Source organism: Phascolarctos cinereus, unplaced genomic scaffold (assembly GCF_003287225.1).
Source record: "Phascolarctos cinereus isolate Bilbo 61053 unplaced genomic scaffold, phaCin_HiC Scaffold_3;HRSCAF=262, whole genome shotgun sequence".
In the NCBI taxonomy this organism is placed as follows: Eukaryota; Metazoa; Chordata; class Mammalia; order Diprotodontia; family Phascolarctidae; genus Phascolarctos; species Phascolarctos cinereus.
Window position 1 is genome coordinate 241,576,744 of NW_027555736.1, and position 15,087 is coordinate 241,591,830.

Here is a 15,087-nt window from a genome sequence, read left to right on the forward strand (position 1 = left end):
TAACGACAGGATTACTTGTTGGTAAATAAGAGGAATTCTATAGAATTAGTGTACCTGGATTTCAATAAGAGATTTGACAAATTCTGTCATGTAGAATCTCCTTCCTATGACATATAGTTGACACACAGTCAACAACTACCCCATAGTTGTAGAGGGCTACCTCAGACACCAAAAGGTCAAGTGACTTGTCCAAGGTCAGATGCTAGTACGTATCAGAGCCAGAGATTGAACCAGGTCTTTGGGACTCCAATAATGACTTTCAATACTGTACACATATTGACTTAAACCTCCCCCCTCCCCCATTAACAATATCTATTATATTGTATATTTGTTTTATTAAACATTTCCTAATAACATTTTAATCTGATCCGGGCACAGCCATTCTGCTATATACCACATGATACTTTTTTCCTTATAGTTGACTTGAAATTCCACTAATTAGAAATTCATTTGGATTAGCAAGTAACCTGACAAAGCAAAGGGAAGGGGCTAGCAGTCATTTATATATTACTGTAGATTACAGAATACTCTTTTTTAGGAGGACATCATTATAGATTTTTTGGCAAGTGGAGTAGTCCTTAAATACTGAGCTGAAAACTTCTGAAGGGAAAAAGAGCAAGACCTTTGAAGTGAGGCTTTATGAAAGCTTCTAATTAGTGACAATTTTATACATATTTTCTAAAGTGTGGTAAAGCCACAATGTTATGTGTATATGCAGTCTTTGATTTTGATTTTTATTTTTTGAACTAGCCACATTTCATCATTTCTTTCATTCAACTATGGGGAGTGGTATGTGTATTGGAAGGGAGGATGTGATTATTTAATTCAGGTAAGCAGGGGATGACTTCTTTAGCCCTCTAAGAATAAAGAAACTATTGGATAGCTGTTCCAGGAAAGAAGATTCTGGTTTTCAAAGGCTAGGGGTGTTGCCTTCCTCTGTTAAGATGAGTAGTTAGAGAAAACTCAGTGGTACACATAATGGTGCACTTTTATAAGTATTCAAAAGGTTCAGGTCAGAGAAGGAGAATACTCTAATTGAGGAGGACTGATTATTTTTAACTATACTTGGTGCAGCTAGGTGAGCACAGTGGATTGAGCACCCAGACCAAAGGCAGGAAGGCCTAAATTCAAATCTAGCTTCAGACACTTATGGGATACTGGGCAAGTCACAACTTCTATTTACCACTTTTCCCTCAACTGCCTAAGAAGCATCTACCTCTTAGGGTTATTGTGAAGATCAAATGAGATAATAATTGAAAAGGGCTTAGCCCCTTCCTGGCACATAATAAATACTATATAAATGTTAGCTATTACTACTACTACTCCTCTTCCTCCTCCTCCTGAAAATAAAGTATTCAGTCTCCACTCCTGTGCTGCATATAAGAGTTTGCTATTGCTGTTACATACTTGTGTAATCTTGGGGATGACATTTAATCTCCTTAGAACTCAGTTTCTTCTTCTATAAAATAAAGGTATGAATTGATTCCAGAAGCCCCTTCCAGTTCTGTATTTTATATATTTTCTAAAGTAGGTGCAATTTATTTTTCTTTAAAAATTAAATTTGTTTTTTTAAACGAACAAAAATAAATTTTCTCTTTTTTCTTACCTCTCTCCAGGGGAAAGAATCAAAACAAAATCCTTGTACCAAATGTTCACAGTCAAGCAAATCATACTCATGAATTGGCTATATCCAAAAAAAGATATGTTTCATTCTCCAACCTGAGTTAATTGCCCCTCTATTAGGAGATAGGTATCATTCTTCATCATTAGTCCTCTGGAATCACAGTTAGTCATTACATTGATCAGAGCTCTTAAGTCTCTCAAAATGGTTTGTTTTCACAGTGTAGCTATTATTGAATAAATCATTCTTCTATGAGGTAGGTAATATTATTATTCTCATTTTTCAGATGAGGAAACTGAAGTAAACAGAAATTAAGTGACTTTCCTAGAATCACACGGGTACTAAGTGTCTGAGAATGAATTTGAACTCAGGTATTTCTTTTCCAAGTTATCTACCAGTCCATAAATTTGTGATTCAATGCAAGAGTTCAAAAAACTTTAAACTTAAATTTATGTTTTTACAAATGCATGGAAAGAAGTAATTCAGCCAAGTTGATTCAACAACCGCTGACATTTGTTATTTGCTAAAAATAAAGCAGTGGGTAGATACAAAAATATTAAATTCATCTAATATTTATCAACATCTATTATGCTTAAGAAAGGCAATGTGGCATACTGGGTCTGAGGTCAGGAAGACTTGGGTTCAAACCTTACTTCTTAAATTTGCAGCTCATGTGACCATGGACAAGCTGCTTAGTCTCTCTCTAAGACAAAACGAAGAGCAAACTAAGATCTTCTCTAGTGGAGGGATTCTCTACCAATTAGATCACAAGTTCTTAATACATTGATGCATATGTGAGGTGCAAAGTGTTTTGTGCTGTTGAAGAAAACGTATTGTCTAGGAGTGGTGATGGTATATACATGCACACATATGCACATATGTTTAATACACAGTAAAATAAACCGTTTACGTAACAGAGGTGCGTATAGTGTGCTATGGGAGTGAGAGGTAGAGAGAATTTACAAATGAGAAATTTAAGAATGCTTCATGAAGGAGGTTGTAGTTCAATTGGATCTTGAAGAATAGGTAGGATTTTAACAGACAAAGATGGGGAGGTAGAGAATCTCAGCATGTAAAGAAAGGAGTGAACAAACTTCAGGGAGATGGAAAAGTAGGGAAAGGTAAGAAAAGAACACTGGATTTTGTATCAGATCTGGTTTTAAATCCTGGCTTTGCCACTTACTGCCTGTAAAGCCTTGGGAAAATAACTCCACCTCTCTTAGCAACACCTTCCTAACCTGTAAAATGAAAAGAGATGGTTTAGATGGCCTCCAAGTGTTCTTATAGTTCTAAATTGAAACCCCTCTGATCCCAACTTTGATTTGTCTGGAGTTTGTGAAAAAGAGTAGTGTGAGACAAAGCTTCCAAAGTTAGAACTACTTTGATTCAAATACAGCATCTGTATATTTAAAACTTCTGCTAGTATCCCAAATTGGATTAATGATTCCATACTTATACAGGATTGTCTGGAATATTCAGCTATTGGTTCTCACAAGTTTTTTTTCCTTCCTTCCTTCCTTTCTCCCAGTTAACAGTTATGGAGAAGATGAAGAGCTGTCCACATCTTCTGACAGTGATGAGGAGATGATCAAACAATTTGAGATCTCTGTATCCCGCTCACAAAGCTTCCGTTCAGGAGTGCCTGAAAAAGGAACACAAGCAAGTTCAGTGAGGAAGCCAAAATTCAACCATTTACAGTCCCGACATGAAGAGAATAGTACAGAAGCATCTGAATGTGAAGGTATTTTTGCATTATCCCTTTACCTTTGTCTATAGCAAAGGATAGCCTAAATTATTATTAACTTCTGAGGCAACACTAGCCATAAAGTTATTTTAAAATAGTTTGCATTAAAATAATTGAAGAAAATTACAGAGGAAGAGAGAAAGAAAAAGAAGATACATAGTTACATAGTGTTACAGAAGAAGAGAGAAAGGTTTAATTTGGAGGAAAAAACTAATACTAGAAGCAATTGAGAAAAATATAAACCTAACTCTCATAACTTTAAATGTAAATGTATTAAACAATCCAATAAAACTAAAAAGAGTGATGTATTGGATAAGAAAACAAAACTTTGCACACTGTTGCTTACAAGAAATACACTTAAAAAAAGAAAGATGTGAGGCAGCTAAGTGGCATGGTGGATAGAGCACTGACCCTGGAGTCAGGAGGACCTGAGTTCAAATCTGGCCCCAAACACATAACACTTACTAGCTGTGTGACTCTGGGCAAGTCAATTAACCCCAATTGCCTCACCAAAAAAAAAAAAAAGATATACACAGAATAGCAAATGAGGGGCTGGAATTTTTTTAAAAAATTATGCATCAGTTGAATCCCCAAAAGCAAAGGTAGGAGCTGTAGTCATGATATTAGACAAAATGAAAACAAACATACGTAACACAAAAAGGGAAGAAAAAAGAAACTACATTATGTTGAAAGGAATTATAGACAACAATCCGATATCTATATTAAACTCATATACTCCAAAATCTTTACATCTAAATTCATAAGGAAAAAAAATAACTATACCATAAGAAGATAGAGACAGTAACACAATATTGGCAGGAAATCTCAATGTTTTTCTCTACATTTTGTATAAGTCTAACAAAAAAGATGAAGAGGGGAAAATATAAAACTGAACAAATTGCTAGGGAAATTAGAGCAAAAAAAACCTGATGCCTTCTTCCAAATAGGACTGCTAAAGAATATGCATATTTCTCAGCACCATGTAGAACATTTGCAAAAATTACCTGTGTAGTAGGTGCAGAGATATTGCAAACAAATGTAAAAATCAGAAATGCATCCCTTGTAGATCACAACACAATAAAAATCATAACCAGTACAGAAGCGTAAACAAAAGACACAGAATCCAAAAGGAGACTTTGTGATTAAATCCTAAATAATGAATGTCAAAAGACAAATCATAGTAAAAACTGATAAGTGTATGAAAAATGATAATGAGAAAATAGCATCATATCATTTCTGTAATATAGCTAAAGTAGTCTTCAGGAGAAAAATTGTATCCCTTTAAACATACATTAACAATATAGAAAAGAGAGAATTAATGAGACAATACTAGCTTACTATAACTTCATGAGTACTGAAAGCAATTATTTTCAGATTAATAGGGAGAGGGTTGGAGGGTCCTCATTAAGTTTCTTCTGGGAGTTGTGGTCCAGAAGCTGCCTTGTGGCCATGAAAGATTTTGAAATCTATAACCATCAAAACAGCCTTCAATGGATCTGAGATGTGACCAATGTAAGCTCTGCCTCAAATGGTATAAATGATCCATATTCTTACCCTGGGAAACTCATTCATATCCTCTCTTCAACAGGGAGAACTCAAGGCACTCAATGTGCCTTCTTTTAGGTGTATTAACATCTCCCGGAACTATACACCAGTTCACTATCTATTATTCCTCCTACTCCTGCTACTTCTTTTCTTGGAATGCACTTCTTGGATGGTATTTTTTATGCCATGTATTCCTTGTGTGTAAGACATTGCTGGTAATAAGCTTCAGTCTATTCATGGTGACTCCATGTCTTTCCTTTGCTCCTTGGGTGACCTGCAACTATAATTCCTTGGGGATTGTGGTGCCTCATGATTTATAGTCAAATAGAATCATTAAAATATCAGCATTAAAAATAGGTTTTTGTTTATTAATGTCTTATATGTTTATGAACATATCTTAGACCAAAAAACAACTTGTTCTAAAAATATGCCTTCTTTTTTCTTATCAGGATTGAGTTCACACTTTCTTAAATTAATTTTTTTGAAGTTGGGTCTCCCCATTTCTCCAAAGCTGAAAGTACAAGGGCCACTCATGGGACTGACTCCATGACTGATTGGCAAGTAGCTGCCAATAAAATTATTCTGTGTGCTCTTCTACAGGCTATATACCAGGGTGGATTTAACTGCATGACCTCCAAGTTGTCTTCCAACACTGAGATTCTTTGATTTTAAGAAAATGATATATGTTTGCCAACATATAAATGTACAGAAACACACATACATGCATGCACACATATAAACTGAGTGTCCAAAAAGTTTCAGGGCAGTTTAATGCTTAAAAGTGCACTAAAACTTTTGAGACATCACATACACATATACATACGTGCATGCATACATGCAACACATATATGTATTTATCTGCATATTTTATATGTACAATTGTATATAAATATACATTATATATGTGCATATATATATATATATATACATATACATATATATATATATATATATATATATATATATATATATATGACACAGAGAGACAAAATAGCATAAGGAATGAGTACCTTTTTTTCTTTGTGGAACTAATTTACTTTCTCTACTGATCATGAGCTAAATGTTGTCTGTGGCATTTTAAAGACTTTTGTCCAATATTATAGTCTTCAACAGTTAAAAATTAAAATATGAAGATCAGACTTAAAGAATGTCAGTTGGAAGGGAATTCAGGGTCATCTAGTCCCAGCCATCCTGCTACATAAATCTGTAGATGAGAGTACAATTAATCATTCAGGGTAATTTTATTGTCAAGCATTTTGATTTTTTGAAAACTGCTTCATTTTTCTACTTTCTTCTCTGACTACTCTTCCTATATCCATGGTAGCAGGATAGAACATTAAACTCCTCTGTCCATTTTAGAATGAAATGAACCCTCTTAAAATGAATCATATTTCTTTCAAGGCCAGCCTTCCTTATGGTTAATTTTCCAAGAAAACCATCCTGGTTCTCTAATCTCTGAGAGAGGAGTCTGGTAGATAATATAAATTAGAGCCAGTGTTACGATAAATATTTGAGGGCCCAATGTGTTCAAGGCGCCATGTTAGGCTGGAGATACAAAGCTGAAAAATAAAATAATTCTTACTCTCAGGGAGCTTCTTCAAGGAGTTAGAAGAATATGAGAATGTTGTTTTTTTCCCCTGGTTAGTTGAATTTAGGTCAGGTATTATTCAGAGTAAATACTTAATAAATGTTGCACCCTACAGGGATCTGTAATTTCATTGGAGTGGGTACTCACTTCATCAGTGTTGATTGTAATTCTTCAATCATTTAGTAGCAGGTCTTTCCTATTGCTGAAAAATCCATTGATTTCCAGTTAATCTCTAAACACAGCTTGACTGATTCTTGAACGACAAGCATGCTGCCAATCACCAGGCCCATAATCAAAGACTTTCCAGCTTGTCAAAGCTTGCTGGGACTTAGGTTTCTCTGACATAACATTGAAGATGTTTAGGATACCTCCACATAATAATGAGGTGGTGGAGTAGAATTTTAATGGAACAAATGTTGCCAATCATGTGCATTAGGGCAAAACGTTGTATCATCCTCTCATAGGTGCATCCTGGGTTTGTAAACAAATGGGGTTATGGCTTTCAAAAAAAGAGAAGCTTTAAAGAAAATGGGTGGAGATAACTTGTTATTACGCTTAAGACCCTATCTGATGTTTTCCACAAATAACACTCAGAAAAAGAATATGGTCAAGAGAAGACTCTGAACATCAGAATGTGGTATCTCTTAAATGCTTTCTGATTTACATGTCTGGTTTATCCAATCATTTTTCCTCCATTTTTCATCGTCATCATGCTCTCCAGATTTCTCATCATCAGAGAGTGAAAAAGAGGATGTAAAGAAAATCATGCAAAGAGATAAAATGAAGCAAATCTATTTAATTTTAAAGACATTGTACAAAAAATAACAGCAAAGGTAGAACAGAAAAAATATGATATTTTCCATCAGAAACGCACTAACCTATCACATGGTTCTATGTGGGATATAGACATTTAAAAATAGCATTGACATTGGTCAAAACAAAATGGATTGAAAAAAAACAACTATTCCCTCTCAGATTTCAAAGATGCAAATGACCAATTATAGCACTGTAATTAATACCTACTTGCCACTTTCTGATTCCTTCTCAGTTTTTCTCCTTCCTATCTTTTTCTCCTTTCCCTGCTATTGTATCATATCTTTCTTTACTTTTCATTGAGGAGGCAAATATTAGCTAATTAAAGTTAATAGCAGTTGATTTCTTATGAGTGTCTGGTTTAATTCTAATGCTAATGGCTTCCTTTCCCAGAAGCCTAAGTGTTTAGTTTCCAATTTACACACATGCCTGATATTCTGAGCTTTATGACAATTGGTCTAACTCTCACTTTTCCTGGAATTTGCAGGCAATTTGTTTCTTGTCATAATAGAGAGTCAGAGGTTTCTGACAGATCAGGACTATAACAATGATTGAGAAGGTAAAATTTTGGGTGAGAAACAGGCTGTCATACTGAGTGGCTTACTTATAGATTTTGGAGAAAATCTGCAGTTTTTTTCAGAACAATAGCAATATTCCAACAATTTAGAACATCAGACAGTAAATTATGAAATCACCCATATCTTGTCCTTTTTAAAGTGTCGTTTCCTTTTGACTTTTTGCCTCAGAGGTTGGTACCAATCATTGGGAGTAGACACTCATACAGAATAAACAGCAGTACTACTGTCTTTCCCAGAACTAACCTTTCTGTTGTCCTTCTCTTTATTCATGTATCTTGTCTTTCAAAATGTAAGTGTAGATTATGGGGTTGTTTAACATTATAGAGCTAAACAATGAGAAATCACCCAATTGGCAGCAAAGGGGCTTTCCACTCAGAAGCTGTGAGATTTCTCTAATTTGTCCTCGCAGAGAGGTATCCATTTTTATATTTACAAGATCGTGAACTGGAAGGGGCCTTACCTTTTGATGAGTTGGGGGTGATTGCATTCCATTTACCTCTTCTATATTTCAGGGTTCAGGTAAAATGCAAAGTGCTTCATACATATCTCATTTTATCCTCACAATAGCCCTATGAGGTAGAACCTATGGCTGTTACTATTCCCTTTTTTTTATATGAGTAAATTTAAGCTTAGGATGAGTTTAGAGAACAGTGTTGGCAGAAGCAGGAGGGGATGAATTAAAGAGTATAGATAGAAGGATCAGCCTTTGTGAGTAGTAGTGATGTCTTTTGTGACCCAGAAGAAGAAGGATCAGTCAAAGGAATGGGGAGACTTAGCTGACAGAAGAGAAGACAAGGGGGTAGCTGAAAAGTGTCTCAGAATATTTCAAGGTCTGCTACTTGTGAGGAGAATTAGCTTTGCTGTGCTTTGCTCCAGAGCACAGATTTAGGAACAATGGGTCAAAATTACACAGAGGCATGTTTAGATATTGTATATAATGACACATTTTTCTAGCAAGTAGATTCTTCAAAACTGGTATGAAGTTTTTTCAGGCAAAACATGGACAATCCATTTTTGACTATGTTGTACAAGGATATGTATAGATATGTATTCAGATAGATGGTCTCCGTGGTCCCTTTCAGCTGTAAATCTTTGATTCTAGGACAATTCTAGGTTATCCTATGGTTCTGAGAGGGTAACGATTCTAAGAAGTTTGTAGTGATGGAGGAGACCAGACATTCATTGGATGATCTCAATCTTCTCTGTGATAAAGTAGGAGACCGAGTCATCCACTATAAGTATAGAGTCATGGATATGGCCAATGTTGAGAAGAGAAGAACAAGTTTGAAGCAGTAGCTGTAAAGAGGTGAGGCCATGAGGATTGACTAGAAGGACTACTGAATGCCTAAAGGGTTCAGTGGAGCTTATGTACTATGAAGCTGTACCAGGGAAAATCAGTTTGATTTTGTAACTTTCACGAGCAATGATAAGCAGCTCTGGAGCAGGAGTGAAATCAGATAGTTAATGTGACTCAGAGAGCAGTATTCACAGTTTAGGAGAACAAAGAATTCTGGAGTTGGTACTATAGAACAATTAAATCAACAGAATTTGTGGTTAAGTCTGGGTATGAAGGCTGACATAATTACTGCATCAAGCTTGGGAACACTGTACCATCTCCTTTAATCATGGAAAAGAGTTTGACCTAGCTAAATAGGAAAAATAAAATAGATGATGAATGCTTCTTCTTGAGACTATGGTGTGTATTTAGATCACAGGATTTTAAATCTAGAACTTGGAGGCACCGGAGATGTCATCAAATAAATGATGACTAGTCAGAGGTCTGGAACATTAAAATAATTTTGGATTACATTTCTAGACTTTTCGGTTTTCAGAAAGCATTAGTTTCTCAAAGCTGAGCAGGCACATGATTGTCCCAAAAGGAGAGGAGGCAGGAAACACTGAGACAATGTGAACAAATGTCACCATAAAATAACTTTTGCCACAGATAGGACATGTGCAGTTTGCTTTAAAGGTGGTATTCAATAACAGGCCAACAAACATTCCTCTTGGCATTCAGATGTCTTTCTTTTCTCCGCCTGGGCTCTTTGCGGAGTTGCTTTCATCAGGCAAGTTTCCATAGGTTTGGCCATTGGCCTCTGGCTGGATTTTGTCCAGCATTTGTTTCCCAGGAATCTGTCCAAAATCAGATGTCATCAGTTCAATTTCTTCAATTTACAGCTGAAGAAATGGAGGTCTAAGAACATTAAGGGACTTGTCCAAGATGAGACAGGTAGTGTCAGAGGTGGGATTTGGTGGAAGATGAAATTCTCATAAAAACAAGGAAAATAATTGATTCCAGTTATACTTACAAAAAGAAGGAAACTAAGAGGGAAAAAGCCAAACTATGTAGCTGACCCTGGGGCCAGTGGTCTGTCCACTTTCTTGCTTTGCCTCATCATGTGGAGCTGGTTTATTAGTATGTATATCTTAGATTCTGTAGGTGAACAATGAACTGGGCCTAGAATTGAACAGCAGGGGAGGAGTGGGCTGGAATATCTTTGGAAAATTAAAGAATGCTCTTAATGACCCCAATTTTCTCCCTGAAACAAAGGGATACACACACACACACACTCACACAACACACACACACATATTTTCTGGACAATTATGTATCTTCCTGAGTTGCTAAAAATTGAAAATTGCTCATCACCCACAGACAGTGGAAAGTCGCATGGTGTATGAGCAGGCTTTCATATATTACTAATGACAATCAGGACAAGTGACATAAACTGTATCATAGAGATGTGGTGGATTAGGCACTGGTGTCAAATCAGGAGACCTGAGTTCAAATTCTCCTTTTGAAGTTTCCTGCCTGTATGACCTTGGACAAGTCATTTAACCTCAGTAGGCATATTCTGTTTCTGCACAGTGTTCTCCTGGTTCTACTTACTTCACTCAGCATCAGACCATACCAGTCTTTCCATCTTTTTCTGAAGTCTACTTGTTCATCATTTCTTATAGCACAATAATATTCCATCACATTCATACACTACAACTTGTTCAGCCTTTCCCCAACTGATGGGCATCTCTTCAATTTCCAGTTCTTTGATGGTTAAGTCTTCTTGCAGAAGATAGGACTTTAGCTGAGACTTGAAGATAATGAGGAAGCAGAGATGAACATGAAGAATTCCAAGCGTGGGGGATAGCCAGGGAAAATGCTTGGAGTTAGTAGATGGAGTGTGTGATGAATAAGAAGGCGGCCAGTGTCACTGGATCACAGAGTCCGTGGAGGGTATAAAAAGTCTCAAAAGGTAGGAAGAGGTCAGGTTATGAAAGGTTTTTTCCCTTTCATTTCATTTAAAAAAAATTAATGTTATTTTTTCTGAATTGCATGTAAAATATTTTTTAACATTTGTTTTCTTAAAATTTTGAATTCCAAATGCTCTCCCTCCCTCCCCTTCTCCCCTCCTTGAGAAGATAGTCAATTTGATATAGATTATACATGTGCAGTCATGCAAAACATTTCCGTGTTAGCCATGTTGCAAAAGAAAACACAGACAGCTCCCCCTCCAGAAAAATAAAGAAAAAAATTAAAAGTACGCTTCACTTCAATCTGCATTCAGATACCATCCATTCTTTCACTGGAGATGGGTAGCATTTTTCATCATAAATCCTTTGGAATTGTCTTGAATTATTGTATTGCTGAAAATAGCTGTCATTCACAGTTGATCATCATACAATATTGCTGTTACTGTGTACATTGTTCTCTTGGTTCTGCTAATCTCGCTTTGAATCAGTTCCTGTAATTCTTCCCAGGTTTTTCTAAAATGATTCTCCTCATCATTTATCATAGCACAATAGTATTCCATCTCAACTTGTTCAGACATTTCTTGATTGATGGATATCCTCTCAATTTCCAATTCCTTGCCCCTACACAAAAGCTGCTATAAATATTTTTGCATGTAGAGGTCCTTTTCCTTTTTCTTTGATCTCTTTGAGATGCAGAAATAGTAGTGGTATTGCTGGATAAAAAGATATGCACAGTCTTATACAGTGCTTTGGGAATAATTCCAAATTATTCTCCAGAATGTTTGAACTAGTCCACAATTCTATCAACAGTGCATTAGGGTACCTATTTTCCCATATCATTTCCAACATTTGTTATATTCCTTTTCTGTCATGTTAGCAAATCTGATAGGTATGAGATGGTACTTCAGAGTTGTTTTAATTTACATTTCTCTAATCAACAGTGATTTAGAATGTTTTTCAATTACTATAGACAGCTTTGATTTCTTCTTCTGAAAGCTGCCTGTTCATATCTTCTGACCATTTATCAATAGGAGAATGACTTGTATTCTTTCAAATTTGACTCAGTTCTCTATATACTTTGTAAATGAGACCTTTATTAAAGGTGAATAGGGAGATCAACCAGCAGGCTTTAGTAACAATTCAGGCATGAAGTGATACGGGTTTGTACCAGAGTGGTTGCTGTGTTAGAAAAGAGAAGGGACATAAACTAGAGAAATTATGAAGGTAGAAATGACAGGACTTAGCAACTAATTGAATTTGGTAAGTGAAAGAGAGTGAGGAATCAAGATGATCCCTAGGTTACAGGTCTGGTGACTGGGAGGATGATGACAACCTTTGTAGCTTTCTATATATCTTCTTATGGGTAACTTTGAGTACACAAAAAGAGGGATAGTTGATAGTCTCTGGATTCACTCAAAGAATAGTTTTTCTGCATACCTAATAGTTTAAAATAAACACGTATTCTATTGATAAAATTATGCCTCTGTGGGACACATGCTATGATAGGGATCTTTGTGATGGAACTAAGACTTCTCTACTACACTGAGAGAATCTTATTTTAAATTTCTGATTAACAATTCCCATTATACAGTTAAATTTTCTCCTTAAACCTAGATTATTTTTAATGTTGTCAAATCACTAATTTTCCCATTATCACGTTTGGTTCGTATAGGTGGAATTGGCAGGATCTGGGCTAAAGAGATATATGGTATTTGTCAACATCTTTGCTAATATCTACTGGGTAAACAATGTATCAAAAGAAAAAAACAAATTTTAATGCTTTTGAAATTATCTTCCTATTTCAGATTTAGACTTGGATGGATTAAGTCAACCAAGCTACCTAGATAATATCTCTTATGGTGAAGATGATCATATTTCTGTGGATTCAAGGATTGCATCTAAGAGTAGAGATGTTGGAAAGCAAAGAGCCAGTAGACATGAAGCCATCTTGACTCATAGCCTTGGTGTGCAAGCCACAGGAAGAAGCCTGGAGATAGAGGCATCCTTTAGCAACCCAGGCTTTGAAGAACCTTATTCCACTGACACTTCTTCAGCCTGGATCCCAGAGGCAAGTTATCAATTTTAAAAACATCTTATTGATATTTTCTGTTTCTTACATCACCATAGTATCCCATGTATCCCTTCTTCTTCCCCTTCCTGAGAGCCATCCCATATTACAAATAGAATTTTTTTAGAGGAAAAAAAGTCAGCACAGCTTATTGATTCATTGAATAAGTTCAAGAACATGTACAATGTGTAGCACCTGTGGACCTCCCAAATCCACAAAGGGATGTCTTTTCATGTCTCTTCATTTGAGTCCCACTTTATCATTATAATTTTGCTTCGTTTACTTTTGAATTTTTGATTTGTGGTTATTCTTTCCACTTACATTGTTGCAGTTACAGTGTATATTGTTTTCTCGGCCCTGTTTATTTCAGTCTTCATCAGTTATATAGATCTTCCCATGTTTCTCTGTATTCATCACACACATCATTTTTTACATTCATGTACCACAATTAGTTTAGCCATTCCCCAGTTAATGAACATATATTTTGTTCCCAATTCTTAGCTATTACAAAAAGGGTTACTATAAATATTTTGGTGTATGAGGGAACTGTTTTTCTTATCGATGGCTTTCTTGGCATATAAACCTGGTAATGGAGTCTCTGATTCAAAGAGTATGGACATTTTAGTTACTTTATTTGCATAATTCCCAATTGCTTTCCAAAATAGACATACCATTTCATAGCTCCACAAAAAATGAAGCAGAGTGCTTATCTTCCTATAAACTCTCCAAAATTAACTGTTGCCATTTTTGTCTTTTTTTTTTTGCTACTTTTAAGGTTATGAGGTGAATCCTCGGTATTATTTTGATTTGCATTCTCTTATTATTAGTGATTTTGAACATTCTTTCATGTGGTTGTGAGTGCTTTAAAGTTCTTTTGAGAACTATTAATATCTTTTGAACATTTATTCATTGGGGGAATGGCTATTAGTCATAAATATATTAGATATGTATTTGCATAATACCAAACCCTTATTAGAGAAATTTGACACAAGGATTCCCCCCCTCCCCCATTTGACTATTTCCTTTCCTTTTCTGGATACATTAATGTTGTTTTTGAAGAAAATTTCAGTTTTAAGTTATCAAAGTTATCTATTTTATCTTTTACTCTTGTTTAGTTAAGAATACATCTACTACCCGTAGTAACAGAAGTATGTGATGCATTTCTCTTCTAACTTTTAATAGTATGCTCTTTAATAATAAGATCACATATCTACTTAGAATGCACTGTGGAGTGTGGTATAAGATTTTGGTCTAAGCCTAATTTCTGCCATACTGCTTTCCAGTTTTCTCAGCAGTTTTTTATCAAATAAGGAGTTTTCCCCTACATAACATATGTTTTCCACTTTTTCAAACACTGGGTTATTGAATTCTATCATTTCTGAGTCTCCCTTGTCTAGTTAGTTCCATTGATCTACCTCTCTATTCTTTAACCATAGAGATGATTTTGATGACTGCTGGTTTATAATATAGTTTTAAGTGTGTAAGTGGTATCATACCTTTGTCTTTACATCATCATTTCTCTTGATATTTTGGATCTTTTGCTTTTCCAAATGAATTTTGTTATTATTTTGTCCAGCTCTGTAAAGTATCCCTTTGGTAATTTGATTAGCATAGCATTAAAAGATTAAGTTAATTTTACTAGTATTGTTTTTATTATATCGGCACAGCCTAGCCATGAACATTGAATATTCCTCCAGCTATTTAGGTTGTTCTTAATCTCTATAGTGAGAGTTTTATGATCTATATAAGTCTTTTTGTGTACTTTGAGAGGTTTAGCCACAGATAATTTGTAATTATTAGGAATGGTATTTCCCTTTCTACTATTGCTTCTTGTTTTTTATTATTATATAGAAGAAATGCTGTTGATGTTTGAAGATTTAT

At 35.3% G+C, this 15,087-nt stretch overlaps 1 protein-coding gene across 1 annotated transcript in view; it reads left to right on the forward strand.

Moving 5' to 3' along the window:
* The window catches only part of SYT16 (synaptotagmin 16), a 123,477-nt gene that overhangs the window by 67,566 nt on the left and 40,824 nt on the right, over positions 1-15,087 (forward strand). The window contains exons 2-3 of the mRNA XM_020986500.2: positions 3,150-3,362; positions 12,944-13,206. Coding sequence (XP_020842159.1) covers positions 3,150-3,362; positions 12,944-13,206 — 476 coding nt within the window. The remainder of the gene's footprint in view (positions 1-3,149; positions 3,363-12,943; positions 13,207-15,087) is intronic.